This window comes from Salmo salar, chromosome 26 (genome assembly GCF_965601325.2).
Source record: "Salmo salar chromosome 26, fSalSal1, whole genome shotgun sequence".
Classification (NCBI taxonomy): domain Eukaryota; kingdom Metazoa; phylum Chordata; class Actinopteri; order Salmoniformes; family Salmonidae; genus Salmo; species Salmo salar.
The window spans coordinates 35,261,888-35,281,672 of NC_138316.1; the positions used below are offsets into that span (position 1 = coordinate 35,261,888).

Sequence of the window (19,785 nt, forward strand, 5' to 3'; positions counted from 1 at the left end):
CCCCCTGCTCAAACCACTCCAACCTGTATACAGTTGAAGTTACATTTACATTACATTTTAGTCATTTACCAGACGCTCTTATCCAGAGAGACTTACAGTAGTGAATGCATACATTTCATACATTTATTTTTATTTTTATTTATTTTTTCCGTACTGGTCTCCCACGGGGGAGACCAGTACGGAAGTTTACATACGCCAAATACATTTAAACTCAGTTTTTCACAATTCCTGACATTTAATCCTAGTAAAAATTCCCTGTCTTAGGTCAGTTAGGATCACCACTTTATTTTAAGAATGTGAAATGTCAGAATAATAATAGAGAATGATTTATTTCAGCTTTTATTTCATTCATCACATTCCCAGTGGGTCAGAAGTAGCATTGCCTTTAAATTGTTTAACTTGGGTCAAACGTTTCGGGTAGCCTTCCACAAGCTCCCCACAATAAGTTGGGTGAATTTTCCTCCTGACAGAGCTGGTGTAACTGAGTCAGGTTTGTAGGCCTTGCTCGCACATGCCTTTTCAGTTCTGCCCACACATTTTCTATAGGATTGAGGTCAGGGCTTTGTGATGGCCACTCCAATACCTTGACTTTGTTGTCCTTAAGCCATTTTGCCACAACTTTGGAAGTATGCTTGGGGTCATTGTCCATTTGGAAGACCCATTTGCGACCAAGCTTTAACTTCCTGACTGATGTCTTGAGATGTTGCTTCAATATATCCACATCATTTTCATCCTCATGATGCCATCTAGTTTGTGAAGTGCACCTGTCCCTCCTGCAGCAAAGCACCCCAACAACATGATGCTGCCACCCCCATGCTTCACGGTTGGGATGGTGTTTTTCGGCTTGCAAGCCTCCCCCTTTTTCCTCCAAACATAACGATGGTCATTATGGCCAAACAGTTCTACTTTTGTTTCATCAGACCAGAGGACATTTCTCCAAAATGTAGGATCTTTGTCCCCATGTGCAGTTGCAAACCATCTTGCTTTTTTATGGTGGTTTTGGAGCAGTGGCTTCTTCCTTCCTGAGCAGCTTTTCAAGTTATATTGATATAGGACTTGTTTTACTGTGGATATAGATACTTTTGTACCTGTTTCCTCCAGCATCTTCACAAGGTCCTTTGCTGTTGTACTGGGATTGATTTGCACTTTTCGCACCAAAGTACGTTCATCTCTAGGAGACAGAAAATCTCCTTCCTGAGCAGTATGAAGGCTGCGTGGTCCCATGGTGTTTACACTTGCTTACTATTGTTTGTACAGATGAACGTGATACCTTCAGGCGTTTGGAAATTGCTCCCAAGGATGAACCAGACTTGTGGAGGTCTACCATTTTTTTTCTGAGGTCTTGGCTGATTTCTTTTGATTTTTCCATGATGTCAAGCAAAGAGGCACTGAGTTTGAAGGTAGGCCTTGAAATACATCCACAGGCACACCTCCAATTGACTCAAATGATGTCAATTAGCCTATCAGAAGCTTCTAAAGCCATGACATAATTTTCTAGAATTTTCCAAGCTGTTTAAAGGTACAGTCAATTTAGTGTATGTAAACTTCTGACCCACTGGAATTGTGAAACAGTGAATTATAAGTGAAATAATTTGTCTGTAAACAATTGTTGGAAAAATGACTTGTGTCATGCACAAAGTAGATGTCCTAACTGACTTGCCAAAACTATAGTTTGTTAACAAGAAATTTGTGGAGTGGTTGAAAAACGAGTTTTAATGACTCCAACCTAAGTGTATGTAAACATCCGACTTCAACTCTTTCGGAGGGGTTGGGTTAAAGCTGAAGTCTAATTTCGGTTCGACCTTGAATACAATTGACGAATAAATTGATCTTAATCTAATTTTAAATCTGCAAGCTACATTTGTCCATTTTCATTTGATCAGTACGTGACGACTGAACTCGTCACAAATATTAAACCAAGGCTTCTTACTAAACTTTATAGAAAATAAATGTTAGCATGCTCATTCTTGCCTTCTTCATTTCCTGGATGATTTTATACTAATTAACTTATATATTAATGTGCTTAACTTGCAGTGCCTTGCAAATGTATTCAGACACCTTGGATTTCTTCACGTTTTGTGTTAAAAGTGGGATTAAAATTATACTTTTTTTGTCAACAATACACACAGTGATCTTATGTTTTTATTAATAAGTAATAAATTCTATAACAAATAGAGTTGTTGCATATGTATTCAGCCCCTTGGTTTAGTAACGAATCAAATCACAAATACAAAGTTACATGGACTCACTGTAACTCACTGAAAGAATTGATATTGACATGGTTTTTAAATGACTAACCCATTCTCTCGCCCTCATTCATACAACATCTGTAAGGTCCCTCAGTCAAGTATTGAATTTCAAGCACAGATTCAAGTACAAAGACCAGGGAGCTTTTCGAAAGACTCTTAATAAAGGGTAGTAATTGGTAGATGGGTAACAATAACAAATCAGACATTGAATATCTCTTTAAGCATGGTCAAGTTAATAATTATGCTGTGGATTATTTATTAAACCACCAAGACACATCAAAGATACATTCATTCTTCTGAACTGAGCCGCAGGACAGGAGTGAAACTGCTCAGGGATGTCACCATGAGGCCGTTGGTGATTTTAAAACAGCTGCAGAGTTCAATGGCTGTGATGGGAGAGAACTAAGGATGCCTCAACAATATCGTAATGACTCCATAATAATAACCTCAATGACAGTGAAAAGAAAAACAAATGTACAAGATAGGCACTAAAATAAAACTGCAAAAATATATTGTCAAAGAAATACACTTTTTTAGCATAAATGCAAAGCCTTATGTTTGGTGCAAATCCAACACAACACATCACTGAGTAATTGCCTGGTGATGGCTGCATCATGGTATGGGTATGTTTGACAAAGGCAAATGCTGCGGAGTTTTTCAGGATAAAAAGAAACGGGATATGGCTAGGCAAAAATCCTAGATCAAAACCTGCTTCAGTCTGCTTTACACCAGACACTGGGAGAGGAATTCACCATTCAACAGGACAATAACCTACAACACAAAGCCAAATCTACACTGGAGTTGCCTACCAAGAACACAGTGAATGTTCCTAAGTGGCCAAGTTAGTTTTGATTTGAAATCTGCTTGAAATACTGTGGTAAGACTTGAAAATTGCTGTCTAGCCATGATCCCCAACATCTTGACACAGCTTGAAGAATTTAGAAAATAATACGCAAATATTGTACAATCCAGATGTGCAAAACTCTTAGAGACTTACCCAAGAAGACTCACAGCTGTAATTGCTGACAAAAGTGTTTCTAACATGGACTCAGGGAGCTGAATACTTATGCAACATCTATTTTATTTATTACATTTTTGTTCATTTAATTGTTAGAATTTTTCTTCCACTTTGACATTACAGTATTTTGTGTAAATTGTTGACAAAAAATGACATATCCTTTTTAATCCCACTTTGTAACACAATAAAATATTCTTAAAACCTGATTAGCATACTCATTGTTTGCCTAAGCATTTCCCAGTGGATATTAAACAAATTCAACTTATTGTAATGTGATTAACTTATATTAATTCACTTAAAACGCCTTTCCTACCACTATACTTGTCGTTCTTCGGTCTTTCATATTGTAGCTGCTCGCTGACAGCAACCAGTTGTCAGAGTTTGAGAGTAGCGTGCTGAACAGATTTCTTGCTGGCCAACAAGTAGGTGATATTAAGCTCCAACTGTGTGCATAACAGCATGCGATAAGATACACGAACTAGCAAACTTAACAGCTTTGGGAATCAGGTTTATTTTTTACATTTTTTAAATAAAAATACAATTAGATTTACATTTAAATTTAGATGGATTTATTTATATTTAAGAAGTGTTTTATTTATTAGTACATTTTATAGACTGCAGATGACCTTTATCATGATGCTTTCAGTCGCCCAAGTGGACCATCTTCCTGTAACCAGGAAAGACCCTTGAGGTTAGAAACCCCTTGTTGGGAGGGCAACCTGGCAGCTTCATGTATAGTGTATTTTTGGGGAAAGTCCTCAGTGGTTTAAGGCTAACCTGATACGCAGCCAAATACTAGTGCATCTTTTGATTACTCTAATTGCATCCCTCCATTCTCCTTTTCTTAAATCTGACATGACCCTTCTCACTCTAACCCTCTCTCTCTCCCTCTAACCCTCCCTCCCACCCTCTCTCCCTCTAACCCTCCCTCCCACCCTCTCTCCCTCTAACCCTCCCTCCCTCTAACCCTCCCTCCCACCCGTCCTCCCTCTAACCCTCCCTCCCACCCGTCCTCCCTCTAACCCTCCCTCCCACCCGTCCTCCCTCTAACCCTCCCTCCCACCCGTCCTCCCTCCCTCCCAGCTGTCCTCCCTCTAACCCTCCCTCCCACCCTCTCTCCCTCCCTCTAACCCTCTAACCCTCCCTCCCACCCGTCCTCCCTCTAACCCTCCCTCCCACCCGTCCTCCCTCCCTCCCAGCTGTCCTCCCTCTAACCCTCCCTCCCACCCGTCCTCCCTCTAACCCTCCCTCCCACCCGTCCTCCCTCCCTCCCAGCTGTCCTCCCTCTAACCCTCCCTCCCACCCTCTCTCCCTCCCTCTAACCCTCTAACCCTCCCTCTAACCCTCCCTCCCACCCATCCTCCCTCTAACCCTCCCTCCCACCCGTCCTCCCTCCCTCCCAGCTGTCCTCCCTCTAACCCTCCCTCCCACCCGTCCTCCCTCTAACCCTCTCTCTTTCCTTTCGTCTTTTTTTCAGGGGGTTGCCTTGGACACCAGCAGCTTGCCAATGGAGCCTCCCCCTCCCTACCCTCTCTACCAACAGCTACACCAACAGTCCCAGCATTCAATGGGGCAACAACAACAACGCCAGCAACAACGTCATCATCATCATCAACAGCAGCAGCAGCCAGTGTCCCCTCTACAGAACATCTCTCTGGACTTCAACTCTGGTGTAAGTGTGTGTCTGGATATGTCTGTGTTCTTAAGCCAAATGCATATCCAAAGACTGTCTAGAGAAATGTACTACAGCCTAGATTAGTTGAAAAATCATCCCTTTGAACGGCGTATCCATTTAGGGAAACACTTGTATATGCAGCTAGTATCTCTGAGTCTATGCCCCAATGTTGTATGTCTCATACACTTCTGTTGCTGGCCTAGTGTCTAATGTCAGAGACTGTTGGCGTGCTCTGATAAGGAGACAGGGATATTTTTCTGCTTCAGTACCACTCCAGATACACAAACACACACAGCCACTAGACTCAACCATTTCCTGGAACCCAAATGTTATTTGTCTAACTCTGTAGTCTGTGGTTGATAAACACCAAATTCGTGGAAGGAAGGAAGCAGACCCAAATTCTAAAGAACTAAAAACATCCTTGGTTGCATCACAAATGGAACCCTATTCCCTACACAGTGCACTACTTCTAACCAGAGCCTTATGGGTAGGGCTCAAAAGAAATGCACTAAATGGTAGCGCTCAAAAGTAATGCACTACATGGTAGCGGTGCTCTATTAGAGCGATTTGTCGGCAGTTAAATGTAACTAACTTGGTAAATCACTGCATTAGACCTGGTAACTAAACTCTCAGAGCACTGTCCACTCTGTCGTCTCCTAATTCATCTCTTCTCTCTCTTCATCTGTCTCCTCCTAATCCATTTCTTCATCTGTCTCCTCCTAATCCATCTCTTCATCTGTCTCCTCCTAATCCGTCTCCACGTTTCTCTCTCCCTCTTCTTCCCACAGCATAACAACATGGCGGCGTTCTTCAATGACCCATTCATGGACCCACAGTTCTCCAGTCGCCAGGCCAAGGCACTGTCCTACCAGGTAAACCACCGGGGAGAAGGCTCTAGAGAAGGATCCTCCGGAAAGGACTTCATTCCTTCATTCACAGTTAGTATCTTTTTTTTTTTTTTTTCAGTGATGGGTTTATGCCTGCCAAAGTGAATTAAAGGGATAGTTTACTCAAAAATGTCACAAATCGCATCAGCACTGTTTTTGCACTGTTCAGAAAGTGCTTCTTCTTGAAAACTTGACTGCTGACAAACACAACATTTTGGGACTGTATTAACTGTGGACTAATGAGCAAAATACTAAATGATTGTTTGAGAACTAGCCCTTTAAAATGTCTTAATTGATGGGTAGAAGTTTTAGGGGTGTAATTGTGGCGACCAGATATTTGTAGTTCTATGAAATATCATGTGCTGTGGAGTAGGGTACCAAGTCCGCTCAAGAGTATGCTAAGTTTGGTCATTGGTTGGTCATTTGGAATGATTGTCGATCATTGGTTGGTCATTTGGAATGGTTGTTTGTCATTGATTGGTCATCTGTAATGGTTGTGTTTGACCTTTGCCCCCCCCCATCACCACCATCTCTTTTCTCTCTCTCCCCTCCCCTCCCTCCTCTATCTCTTCCTGCCTCCTCTTCAGTTGGACCAGTTCAGCATGTTGGAGAGTGCCATGAGCCAAATTGCAGGGGGTTCGTGTTTCGACCCATCCTCGCCCTCTTCCTCGCCCCTATACTGCTCGCAGGCCGCCCTCATGGGCCTGGGTGGGAGCCACGGCAACTTGCAGGACCAGCTGCAGCAGATGAGACCCAACAACAACTACAACTGCAGTGGAGGGGTGCCCAACATCATACTGACTGGTAGGTGGAGGGGTGCCCAACATCATACTGACTGGTAGGTGGAGGGGTGCCCAATATCATACTGACTGGTAGGTGGAGGGGTGCCCAATATCATACTGACTGGTAGGTGGAGGGGTGCCCAATATCATACTGACTAGTAGGTGGAGGGGTGCCCAACATCATACTGACTGGTAGGTGGAGGGGTGCCCAACATCATACTGACTGGTAGGTGGAGGGGTGCCCAACATCATACTGACTGGTAGGTGGAGGGGTGCCCAATATCATACTGACTGGTAGGTGGAGGGGTGCCCAATATCATACTGACTGGTAGGTGGAGGGGTGCCCAACATCATACTGACTGGTAGGTGGAGGGGTGCCCAATGTCATACTGACTGGTAGGTGGAGGGGTGCCCAACGTCATACTGACTGGTAGGTGGAGGGGTGCCCAACGTCATACTGACTGGTAGGTGGAGGGGTGCCCAATATCATACTGACTGGTAGGTGGAGGGGTGCCCAATATCATACTGACTGGTAGGTGGAGGGGTGCCCAATATCATACTGACTGGTAGGTGGAGGGGTGCCCAATATCATACTGACTAGTAGGTGGAGGGGTGCCCAACATCATACTGACTGGTAGGTGGAGGGGTGCCCAACATCATACTGACTGGTAGGTGGAGGGGTGCCCAATATCATACTGACTGGTAGGTGGAGGGGTGCCCAATATCATACTGACTGGTAGGTGGAGGGGTGCCCAACATCATACTGACTGGTAGGTGGAGGGGTGCCCAATATCATACTGACTGGTAGGTGGAGGGGTGCCCAACATCATACTGACTGGTAGGTGGAGGGGTGCCCAATATCATACTGACTGGTAGGTGGAGGGGTGCCCAATATCATACTGACTGGTAGGTGGAGGGGTGCCCAATGTCATACTGACTGGTAGGTGGAGGGGTGCCCAACATCATACTGACTGGTAGGTGGAGGGGTGCCCAACATCATACTGACTGGTAGGTGGAGGGGTGCCCAATATCATACTGACTGGTAGGTGGAGGGGTGCCCAATATCATACTGACTGGTAGGTGGAGGGGTGCCCAATATCATACTGACTGGTAGGTGGAGGGGTGCCCAATATCATACTGACTGGTAGGTGGAGGGGTGCCCAATATCATACTGACTGGTAGGTGGAGGGGTGCCCAACATCATACTGACTGGTAGGTGGAGGGGTGCCCAACATCATACTGACTGGTAGGTGGAGGGGTGCCCAACATCATACTGACTGGTAGGTGGAGGGGTGCCCAACATCATACTGACTAGTAGGTGGAGGTGGCACAACATCATACTGACTGGTAGGTGGAGGGGTGCCCAATATCATACTGACTGGTAGGTGGAGGGGTGCCCAATATCATACTGACTGGTAGGTGGAGGGGTGCCCAATATCATACTGACTGGTAGGTGGAGGGGTGCATATCATACTGACTGGTAGGTGGAGGGGTGCCCAATATCATACTGACTGGTAGGTGGAGGGGTGCCCAATATCATACTGACTGGTAGGTGGAGGGGTGCCCAATATCATACTGACTGGTAGGTGGAGGGGTGCCCACTATCATACTGACTGGTAGGTGGAGGGGTGCCCAATATCATACTGACTGGTAGGTGGAGGGGTGCCCAATATCATACTGACTGGTAGGTGGAGGGGTGCCCAATGTCATACTGACTGGTAGGTGGAGGGGTGCCCAATATCATACTGACTGGTAGGTGGAGGGGTGCCCAATATCATACTGACTGGTAGGTGGAGGGGTGCCCAACATCATACTGACTGATAGGTGGAGGGGTGCCCAATATCATACTGACTGGTAGGTGGAGGGGTGCCCAATGTCATACTGACTGGTAGGTGGAGGGGTGCCCAATATCATACTGACTGGTAGGTGGAGGGGTGCCCAATATCATACTGACTGGTAGGTGGAGGGGTGCCCAATATCATACTGACTGGTAGGTGGAGGGGTGCCCAATATCATACTGACTGGTAGGTGGAGGGGTGCCCAATATCATACTGACTGGTAGGTGGAGGGGTGCCCAATATCATACTGACTGGTAGGTGGAGGGGTGCCCAATATCATACTGACTGGTAGGTGGAGGGGTGCCCAACGTCATACTGACTGGTAGGTGGAGGGGTGCCCAATATCATACTGACTGCTAGGTGGAGGGGTGCCCAACATCATACTGACTGGTAGGTGGAGGGGTGCCCAATATCATACTGACTGGTAGGTGGAGGGGTGCCCAACATCATACTGACTGGTAGGTGGAGGGGTGCCCAATATCATACTGACTGGTAGGTGGAGGGGTGCCCAACATCATACTGACTGATAGGTGGAGGGGTGCCCAATATCATACTGACTGGTAGGTGGAGGGGTGCCCAATGTCATACTGACTGGTAGGTGGAGGGGTGCCCAACATCATACTGACTGGTAGGTGGAGGGGTGCCCAATATCATACTGACTGGTAGGTGGAGGGGTGCCCAACATCATACTGACTGGTAGGTGGAGGGGTGCCCAATATCATACTGACTGGTAGGTGGAGGGGTGCCCAATATCATACTGACTGGTAGGTGGAGGGGTGCCCAATGTCATACTGACTGGTAGGTGGAGGGGTGCCCAATATCATACTGACTGGTGGGTGGAGGGGTGCACAACATCATACTGACTGGTAGGTGGAGGGGTGCACAACATCATACTGACTGGTAGGTGGAGGGGTGCCCAACATCATACTGACTGGTAGGTGGAGGGGTGCCCAACATCATACTGACTGGTAGGTGGAGGGGTGCCCAACATCATACTGACTGGTAGGTGGAGGGGTGCACAACATCATACTGACTGGTAGGTGGAGGGGTGCCCAACATCATACTGACTGGTAGGTGGAGGGGTGCCCAACATCATACTGACTGGTAGGTGGAGGGGTGCCCAACATCATACTGACTGGTAGGTGGAGGGGTGCCCAATATCATACTGACTGGTAGGTGGAGGGGTGCCCAACATCATACTGACTGGTAGGTGCAGGGGTGCCCAATATCATACTGACTGGTAGGTGGAGGGGTGCCCAATATCATACTGACTGGTAGGTGGAGGGGTGCCCAACGTCATACTGACTGGTAGGTGGAGGGGTGCCCAATGTCATACTGACTGGTAGGTGGAGGTGTGCCCAACGTCATACTGACTGGTAGGTGGAGGGGTGCCCAATATCATACTGACTGGTAGGTGGAGGGGTGCCCAATATCATACTGACTGGTAGGTGGAGGGGTGCCCAATGTCATACTGACTGGTAGGTGGAGGGGTGCCCAACATCATACTGACTGGTAGGTGGAGGGGTGCCCAATATCATACTGACTGGTAGGTGGAGGGGTGCCCAATATCATACTGACTGGTAGGTGGAGGGGTGCCCAATGTCATACTGACTGGTAGGTGGAGGGGTGCCCAATATCATACTGACTGGTAGGTGGAGGGGTGCCCAATATCATACTGACTGGTAGGTGGAGGGGTACCCAATATCATACTGACTGGTAGGTGGAGGGGTGCCCAACATCATACTGACTGGTAGGTGGAGGGGTGCCCAACGTCATACTGACTGGTAGGTGGAGGGGTGCCCAATGTCATACTGACTGGTAGGTGGAGGGGTGCCCAACGTCATACTGACTGGTAGGTGGAGGGGTGCCCAACATCATACTGACTGGTAGGTGGAGGGGTGCCCAACATCATACTGACTGATAGGTGGAGGGGTGCCCAATGTCATACTGACTGGTAGGTGGAGGGGTGCCCAATATCATACTGACTGGTAGGTGGAGGGGTGCCCAATATCATACTGACTGGTAGGTGGAGGGGTGCCCAATATCATACTGACTGGTAGGTGGAGGGGTGCCCAATATCATACTGACTGGTAGGTGGAGGGGTGCCCAATATCATACTGACTGGTAGGTGGAGGGGTGCCCAACATCATACTGACTGGTAGGTGGAGGGGTGCCCAATATCAAACTGACTGGTAGGTGGAGGGGTGCCCAACATCATACTGACTGGTAGGTGGAGGGGTGCCCAACGTCATACTGACTGGTAGGTGGAGGGGTGCCCAACATCATACTGACTAGTAGACCAGTGAGTGTGTGTGTGGCTGTGAGGAGTGGAAATTTCAATGGCTTGAGTCACTAACTTCATCCATCTCTCCTTTTCTCCCCCACTTTCTCTTCCTCCTCTCTTTATCCCCTCTCTCCTGTCCGTTCTCCCTTTTTCTCCCTGTCGTCCCCCCATCCCTTTCTACATCCCAACATAGATGACTCCAACCCCAGTCATTCCAAGGACATCAGCAGTGCCATGTCGGCTGGCAACATGGCTGACTGTTTCGACTCGGAGGTGAGCTTCCCACTGGAGGATGAGCTGCGCATCGAGCCCTTGAGCCTGGACGGTCTGAACATGCTCAGTGACCCCGACATGGTGCTCTCTGACCCCTCGGTGGAGGACAGTTTCCGCAGCGACAGACTGTAATCGGGCACGCACGCACACATACAGACTGTATTGGCCAGGTAGCGTGGGTTAAACCTGGTTAAACTTGAATGATCCCCACCTCCCTCACACACTCATGGCATGCATATCCAGCAGCATGCTTATGCTATTTTTTAAGGCATTTATACACACACACTATTTCAGAGGAATAGACTTGTGTACAATCACTGTTTACATGGGCTTCACATGTAAATGCCACACACACACGCTCATACCTACGTTGTGCATAGTCATTTGGAACGGATGGACTGATGTATCATTGATTGACATCCTTTTTTTTTTTTTTTACAACATTACATCAGCACTGAGCATTACTATAACGTTACTATAACGTTCCTATAGTGTTCCTCCACCTATATACAGTTGAAGTCGGAAGTTTACATACACTTAGATTGGAGTCATTAAAACTCGTTTTTCAACCACTCCACACATTTCTTGTTAACAAACTATAGTTTTGGCAAGTCGGTTAGGACATCTACTTTGTGCATGACACAAGTAATTTTTCCAACAATTGTTTACAGACAGATTATTTCACTTATAATTCACTGTATGACAATTCCAGTGGGTCAGAAGTTTACATACACTAAGTTGACTGTGCCTTTAAAGAGCTTGGAAAATTCCAGAAAATGATGTCATGGCTTTAGAAGCTTCTGATAGGCTAAATGAGATCATTTGAATCAATTGGAGGTGTACCTGTGGATGTATTTCAAGGCCTACCTTCCAACTCAGTGCCTCTTTGCTTGACATCATGGGAAAATCAAAAGAAATCAGCCAAGACCTCAGAAAAGACCTCCACAAGTCTGGTTCATCTTTGGAGCAATTTCCAAATGCCTGAAGGTATCACGTTCATCGGTACAAACAATAGTACGCAAGTATAAACACCATGGGACCACGCAGCCATCTTACTGCTCAGGAAGGAGATGCGTTCTGTCTCCTAGAGATGACGTACTTTGGTGCGAAAAGTGCAAATCAATCCCAGTACAACAGCAAAGGACCTTGTGAAGATGCTGGAGGAAACAGGTACAAAAGTATCTATATCCACAGTAAAACGAGTCTGAAATTGACAACCTGAAAGGCCGTTCAGCAAGGAAGAAGCCACTGCTCCAAAACCGCCATTAAAAAGCCAGACGACGGTTTGCAACTGCACATGGGGACAAAGATCGTACTTTTTGGAGAAATGTCCTCTGGTCTGATGAAACAAAAATAGAACTGTTTGGCCATAATGACCATCGTTATGTTTGGAGGAAAAAGGGGGAGGCTTGCAAGCCGAAAAACACCATCCCAACCGTGAAGCATGGGGGTGGCAGCATCATGTTGTTGGGGTGCTTTGCTGCAGGAGGGACAGGTGCACTTCACAAACTAGATGGCATCATGAGGATGAAAATGATGTGGATATATTGAAGCAACATCTCAAGACATCAGTCAGGAAGTTAAAGCTTGGTCGCAAATGGGTCTTCCAAATGGACAATGACCCCAAGCATACTTCTAATGTTGTGGCAAAATGGTTTAAGGACAACAAAGTCAAGGTATTGGAGTGGCCATCACAAAGCCTTGACCTCAATCCTATAGAAAATGTGTGGGCAGAACTGAAAAAGCGTGAGCGAGCAAGGAGGCCTACAAACCTGACTCAGTTACACCAGCTCTGTCAGGAGGAATGGACCAAAATTCACCCAACTTATTGTGGGAAGCTTGTGGAAGGCTACCTGAAACGTTTGACCCAAGTTAAACAATTTAAAGGCAATGCTACCAAATACTAATTGAGTGTATGTAAACTTCTGACCCACTGGGAATGTGATGAAAGAAATAAAAGTTGAAATAAATCATTCTCTCTACTATTATTCTGACATTTCACATTCTTAAAATAAAGTGGTGATCCTAACTGACCTAAGACAGGGAAATTTTTACTAGGATTAAATGTCAGGAATTGTGAAAAACTGAGTTTAAATGTATTTGGCTAAGGTGTATGTAAACTTCCGACTTCAACTGTATATTAGCTGTGCAGTGTCTAGTCCTTCAGCTCCTGCCCAGCTGCTGCCACAGCCTCACACCAGCACACACACAGCCATCTGACTCTGCCACAGGGCCCTTACTGACTGCCACAGACTGAGAGGGCAGCAGGTGTCTTCAACAGAGAGGGTGGCTGCAGGACAATCCGTACTCATTGACAGTGCTTAGTGCTTGGATCCTGATCCTTCATGGGTTGTCCTCCTCACTGCCACATTTGCTGCAGAAGTTCTGGACCAGAGCTGGTCAAATAAGAGCAAGACAATTGGGTTATGTTCCAGAGCAAAAGGAACTACTAGAACAGGAGTTTTGCTCTGGAACCTTTTGGAGCCCATGTTCTAGAACAGGACATGTATTCTGGAGCAAGAGGAGCACATGTTCTAGAACACATCATGTATTATAGAAAATGTTCTATGTTCTAGAACAGGACACATTGTGGAACAGGTGGAGACTACGTTCTAGAACAGGACACATTCTCAAGCCGGAACATCTCACGTTCTAGAACATGGGGATGCTGTTTCCTAGAACAGCAGCTGATGTTCTTGGACCCTGAGAGGGTCTGCTCGGGGGTTCTGTCTGTCTCCAGTTCATATCGCTCCGCTCAATCTGTGCTCAAACAGCACTGCAGACATGGCAACACCAATCACCAAGACACATTGGTTACACAACGCCATAGGAACACCCTTGCCAGGGCAACCCACGTCATGGTAACTGCCCGATCGCCATGCTGAGCAGCACCGGGAGAGTTTACACACAACAACGGACGTTCCTCCCGGCAACATGCAACTCTGAGGAATTTGCACCTGGTGTTTGAGGCAGAGCCAGCACTGGTACCGTTCTACTACTATGCTAATACCTTGTTAGCACTGTGCTGGTATGGTTCTAGTACAATGACACCAGTACATCCCCTGACAGCCATGTTCCCCTCTGTGGCCCGGCCCAATGACAGCCCTCTACGTGGCCGTACACCCAAACTAACAATCATGGTAGAAATGAAGAGGAGGGATCAATCTGTCTATCATTCTGCACAGAGCATTTTTTTGCAATGTCTTTGCTATATACAGTCCTGGTATATTTTTCTGTAAAAAGTTGTTTGCCACATATATAATATGCCTCGCTTTAAGTGCAGTCTGACTAGAATGTATTTTTCAAACAAGACAAAAAGGGCAAATTGTTTACAAGGATAAGATTTTAGTATGTACAATTATACTTAATATGAGGATACGTTTAAATTTGACATTTTGATATAATTGTAAAAGAAAAAGATAAATGTATATATATATAAAGGGAACACTTAAACAACACAATGTAACTCCAAGTCAATCACACTTCTGTGAAATCAAACTGTCCACTTAGGAAGCAACACTGATTGACAATAAATTGCACATGCTGTTGTGCAAATGGAATAGACAACAGGTGGAAATTATAGGCAATTAGCAAGACACCCCCAATAAAGGAGTGGTTCTGCAAGTGGGGACCACAGACCACTTCTCAGTTCCTATGCTTCCTGGCTGATGTTTTGGTCACTTTTGAATGCTGGCGGTGCTTTCACTCTAGTGGTAGCATGAGACGGAGTCTACAACCCACACAAGTGGCTCAGGTAGTGCAGCTCATCCAGGATGGCACATCAATGCGAGCTGTGGCAAGAAGGTTTGTTGTGTCTGTCAGCGTAGTGTCCAGAGCATGGAGGCGCTACCAGGAGACAGGCCAGTACATCAGGAGACGTGGAGGAGGCCGTAGGAGGGCAACCAACCCAGCAGCAGGACCGCTACCTCCGCCTTTGTGCAAGGGGGAGCAGGAGAAGCACTGCCAGAGCCCTGCAAAATGACCTCCAGCAGGCCACAAATGTGCATGTGTCTGCTCAAATGGTCAGAAACAGACTCCATGAGGGTGGTATGAGGGCCCGACGTCCACAGGTGGGGGTTGTGCTTACAGCCCAACACCGTGCAGGACGTTTGGCATTTGCCAGAGAACACCAAGATTGGCAAATTCGCCACTGGCGCCCTGTGCTCTTCACAGATGAAAGCAGGTTCACACTGAGCACGTGACAGACGTGACAGAGTCTGGAGATGCCGTGGAGAACGTTCTGCTGCCTGAAACATCCTCCAGCATGACCGGTTTGGCGGTGGGTCAGTCATGGTGTGGGGTGGCATTTCTTTGGGGGGCCGCACAGCCCTCCATGTGCTCGCCAGAGGTTGCCTGACTGCCATTAGGTACCGAGATGAGATCCTCAGACCCCTTGTGAGACCATATGCTGGTGCGGTTGGCCCTGGGTACCTCCTAATGCAAGACAATGCTAGACCTCATGTGGCTGGAGTGTGTCAGCAGTTCCTGCAAGAGGAAGGCATTGATGCTATAGACTGGCCCGCCCATTCCCCAGACCTGAATCCAATTGAGCACATCTGGGACATCATGTCTCGCTCCATCCACCAACGCCACGTTGCACCACAGACTGTCCAGGAGTTGACGGATGCTTTAGTCCAGGTCTGGGAGGAGATCCCTCAGGAGACCATCCGCCACCTCATCAGGAGCATGCCCAGGCGTTGTAGGGAGGTCATACAGGCACGTGGAGGCCACACACACTACTGAGCCTCATTTTGACTTGTTTTAAGGACATTACATCAAAGTTGGATCAGCCTGTAGTGTGGTTTTCCACTTTAATTTTGAGTGTGACTCCAAATCCAGACCTCCATGGGTTGATAAATTGGATTTCCATTGATAATTTTTGTGTGATTTTGTTGTCAGCACATTCAACTATGTAAAGAAAAAAGTATTTAATAAGATTATTTCTTTCCTTCAGATCTAGGATGTGTTGTTTAAGTGATCCCTTTATTTTTTTGAGCAGTATATATATATATATATATATATATATATATATATATATATATGTGTGTGTGTATATATATATATATATATATATATATATATATATATATATATATATATATATGTATATGTCACAATGATTCAATCAGAGTGGATGCAACTCCCCCACCACCGTCTTTTGGACTCAAATGGACTGAACCGCAGGCCGACTGTGGTTTCTCCTTGCCTCTGGATACGGATATGTAGAACTCTCACACCACACGGGGATCTCAGAGAGCTGGGACAACCTAGACCATTAAAGAGGAAGTTTATTTTTTACTTGTTTATCTACTACTATACATCTATAACCATTAATACTCTTTATTACATGTTTTGTAATGCAGCTCGTGTTGAAGTATTTGTGAGTTATGAACCTTGGGACACCGTAGGGAGGCTACAGCCAGTAGTTTACTGTGGATGGTTTACTTCCTCGGAAGTCTGTTCTGATTGACTTATATACAGTAGCCAGACCCTCCCATGAACCCACTCGTCGCTACAGCAACGACCCCTAAGATGGTTGAAAGTTTAAAGGTCAAAATTATGTACTGATTGACAGCAGCCTGTAACAGTAACACTGTGGACATGGAACACATTTAACATTGCCTTGTGTGACATTTTTTGCACTAAGCTTTTCCCATTCTATAGATTTAAATGTATGCCAATGTGATATTTTTACTGCTACATTTAATCTATTTTTTTGTGACAGAAAACCCAAAGATATACTTGCTGAAGCCATAGTGTAGAAATGCAGATACAACTTCAGGTGGTGGATTGTTTCATTTGCACAGAAAGATGATGTGTATAATGATTTGCAGTGTTTCAAAGAGATTCAGCATGACTATTGAACACAAGTCATGCTAACCATTTTCTAAGAGATTTCCAATATGTTGAATGACAGAACTAGCATTGGAACCTATATGCTCAAGTTCTGCCAATGGTCTTTTTTCATTTGTAGTATGCATGCATATTCACTTTGAAAGTGAATGACAGTTATTGCAGTATCATCATGGCCCATATATATTCATACAGCGTCTCAGAGTAGGAGTAATGACTTGGGATCAGTTTTGCCTTTTAGTTCACAATGGATGAGATTACATGGACAGGGAGGACCCACCACTAGCTCTGTCTAGTTAGTCCTCTCTCTCACCGGCTATGCATGTGTGTTTTACGGCAAGGTCGAATGATGCGCATAATCAATGCAACCTGTTGAACAGGTAAACATGTTAATGTTATGCAAATGCTTTTTTTTATACAATATAGATTGCGATTCCCTTTCACGAGATTTTGTACTGTTTGTGTAATACTGAGCAAGAGCAATGTTACATGTGTTCATTGTCCACAGCCAATACATAAGGGAGGGAGGAGATATTGCTCCTGTGCTTTTTGATTGACAAGTAAGAGGAAGGGATTGGACGTATCTGTGTCCATATATGGGCATTTCCCAAACAGGGATTTGTCATCTTGCATTAGTTTTCTCGCCATCCACCCGACTGTTGTGTAGTTGGTACAGTAACTGCAGTGTTGTATTTTAATTTAGTTTGTGTTTTTTAGTCACTGTCGGAGAGTAGTTGCAACTGTCTGCGCAAAATTGGAGCATGGTGTGTGTGTATGCTGCAATCATTGTGTGTGAGTAATGGCGTGCTTCTGTTGCTTGGGCACTGACGTCCTTTCTGGTCTCATTATAAAATGTTTAAAGAACTTAAACCATGACATAGTCAGTGGTCCAGTTGGGGATTTGGCTTTACTAGATTGTTTATATAACTGACCGTTTTCTATTAAATTTCCACTATAGTACATCTCCTTTCTATGTGAAGGTGAGTGGTTCAGTGTAACCCATAGTCTCGGTGGGATGGGATCTATTCTGATGGGTCGTATTCCTTAGCCACGGAACAGAACAAAACAGACTAACACACCGAGGGCCTACCAGGACTCGTCAATAATTAATTTCTGTTATGAACACGACTGTATGATCATCCTGAGTCTATCAGTGGTCACCCACCCTCGTCCTGAAGGGCTACTACAATGTGACCGGGCTTTAGTTCCAGCCAAGCACTAAACCTGTTTCAGCGAATTAACTCAATAACTCACTCTGTTGAATTTTAGAGTTGTTTTATACCAGCTCTTTAACAATTGATTCAATGTTTCGTTGATAAGTTGAATCACGGCCGTTCTACGTACATGGGTAGCCAATATACGCGAATGTGTGCAGGGACGCAGTTTATAACTCCACTACGCAGGATCCCCAATTTGCGTAACTAATTGCGTTTCTGCATAGGTATGTAAGTTATAAATGATGCTTTAGTGATTGGCTGGAGCAAAAGCCTGCAAACCGACCAAGGCCACCCCTGTAGTGTTCTGGCCTCTTTGTCTAGAGACAGGAAGTGGCTGACCCCAGTCCTCCTTCCACTTCCTGTGCGAAGTCTTTTATCTACTCTACTGCCTTACTTCTCTGAACTTTAACCTCTGTCCCTCTTCGAATTTTGACTTATGTTTCTGTACTTCTACTGTGACTTTCTCCCCCGCTATATCACTATTTTCGTCTTTTTGTTGTTGTTATTCTAGTCTTTTATGATCCAATAATGAGCTAATATTGTTGATGTCATCGTTATTCACTTCTGTTAAAGGATTTCAAAATTTCTGTGGGGGGTTACCTTTTCTCTTACTTTTTGGGGGGGTTACCTTTTAAAAAAATATATGTACAGTTCTATTATTTAAAGAATGTTTGTTGTCCACTGGTGTTAATACTTTTTTGTAATATGTCATTTGAATTATTATTTTTTTTTTTTAAATAACATTTTACTACTCCACAAATCTTTTGGGTCTGTGATGTATGTTTTAGTGCTTATCTTTTGATTAAATATAAACAATAAAACCCTATGCTGTGTATCAAATGATGGTCGTGGTCTCATTTTGTTCCTGTTAGAAAGACTGCAGGCACAGATTTATGGTCACATTACGGTTATGTAGATCCAGCTATATGCCTCAATGTATAAGATCTGGAAATTACAGTACATGGTGCTTGTCTTTTCCACACACACCCCCCCCCAAAAAAAAAAATGGTTGTGTAGATCCAGCTACAGTGCATTCGGAAAATATTCAGCCTGCTTGACTTTTTCCACATTTTGTTGTTACCGCCTTGTTCTAAAATGGATTAAATCATTTTTTTTCTCCTCATCAATCTACATACAATACACTATAGTGACGAAGCAAAAACAGTTTTTTAGAATTTTTTGGTAATTGTATTAAAAATAAGATGCAGTTCACATTTACATAAGTATTCAGACCCTTTACTCAGTACTTTGTTGAAGCACCTTTTGGCAGCGATTGCAGCCTCAAATTTTCTTGGGTATTACGCTCCAAGCGTGGCACACCTGTATTTGGGGAGTTTCTCCCGTTCTTCTCTGCAGATCCTCAAGCTCTTTCAGGTTGAATGGGGAGTGTTGCTACACAGCAATTTTCGGGTCTCTCCAGAAATGTTCGATCAGGTTCAATTCCGGGCTCTGACTGAGTCACTCAAGGACTTTCATAGACTTGTCCCGAAGCCACTCCTGCATTGTCTTGGCTGTGTGCTTAGGGTCGTTGTCCTGTTGCAAGGTGAATGTTCGCCCCAGTCTGAAGTCCTGAGTGCTCTGGAACACATTTTCATCAAGGATCTCTCCGTACTTTGCTCCGTTCATCTTTGCCTCGATCCCGATTAGTCTCCCAGTTCCTGGCAATGGAAAAACATCCCAACAGCATGATACTGCCTCCACCATGCTTC

The 19,785-nt window shown here is 45.2% G+C and overlaps 1 protein-coding gene and 1 long non-coding RNA gene across 4 annotated transcripts in view; both read left to right on the forward strand.

The window, feature by feature from the left end:
- Positions 1-18,916, forward strand: part of LOC106562620 (CREB-regulated transcription coactivator 3-like) — a 102,888-nt gene extending 83,972 nt beyond the window's left edge. For 2 of the 3 annotated variants that reach the window (XM_045708665.2, XM_045708666.2), the window contains 4 exons: positions 4,745-4,939; positions 5,731-5,880; positions 6,417-6,633; positions 10,927-18,916. In XM_045708665.2, the coding sequence (XP_045564621.1) occupies positions 4,745-4,939; positions 5,731-5,880; positions 6,417-6,633; positions 10,927-11,138 (774 nt within the window). In that variant the 3' untranslated portion in view covers positions 11,139-18,916. The remainder of the gene's footprint in view (positions 1-4,744; positions 4,940-5,730; positions 5,881-6,416; positions 6,634-10,926) is intronic. The other variant, XM_045708667.2, reaches the window with a different exon arrangement.
- LOC145864257 (uncharacterized) lies at positions 6,657-9,277 on the forward strand. Its single transcript, XR_014382852.1, has 3 exons — positions 6,657-6,943; positions 6,978-8,707; positions 8,980-9,277. It is a non-coding gene; the product is annotated as an uncharacterized LOC145864257 (long non-coding RNA).
- Positions 18,917-19,785: the final 869 nt, after the last annotated feature.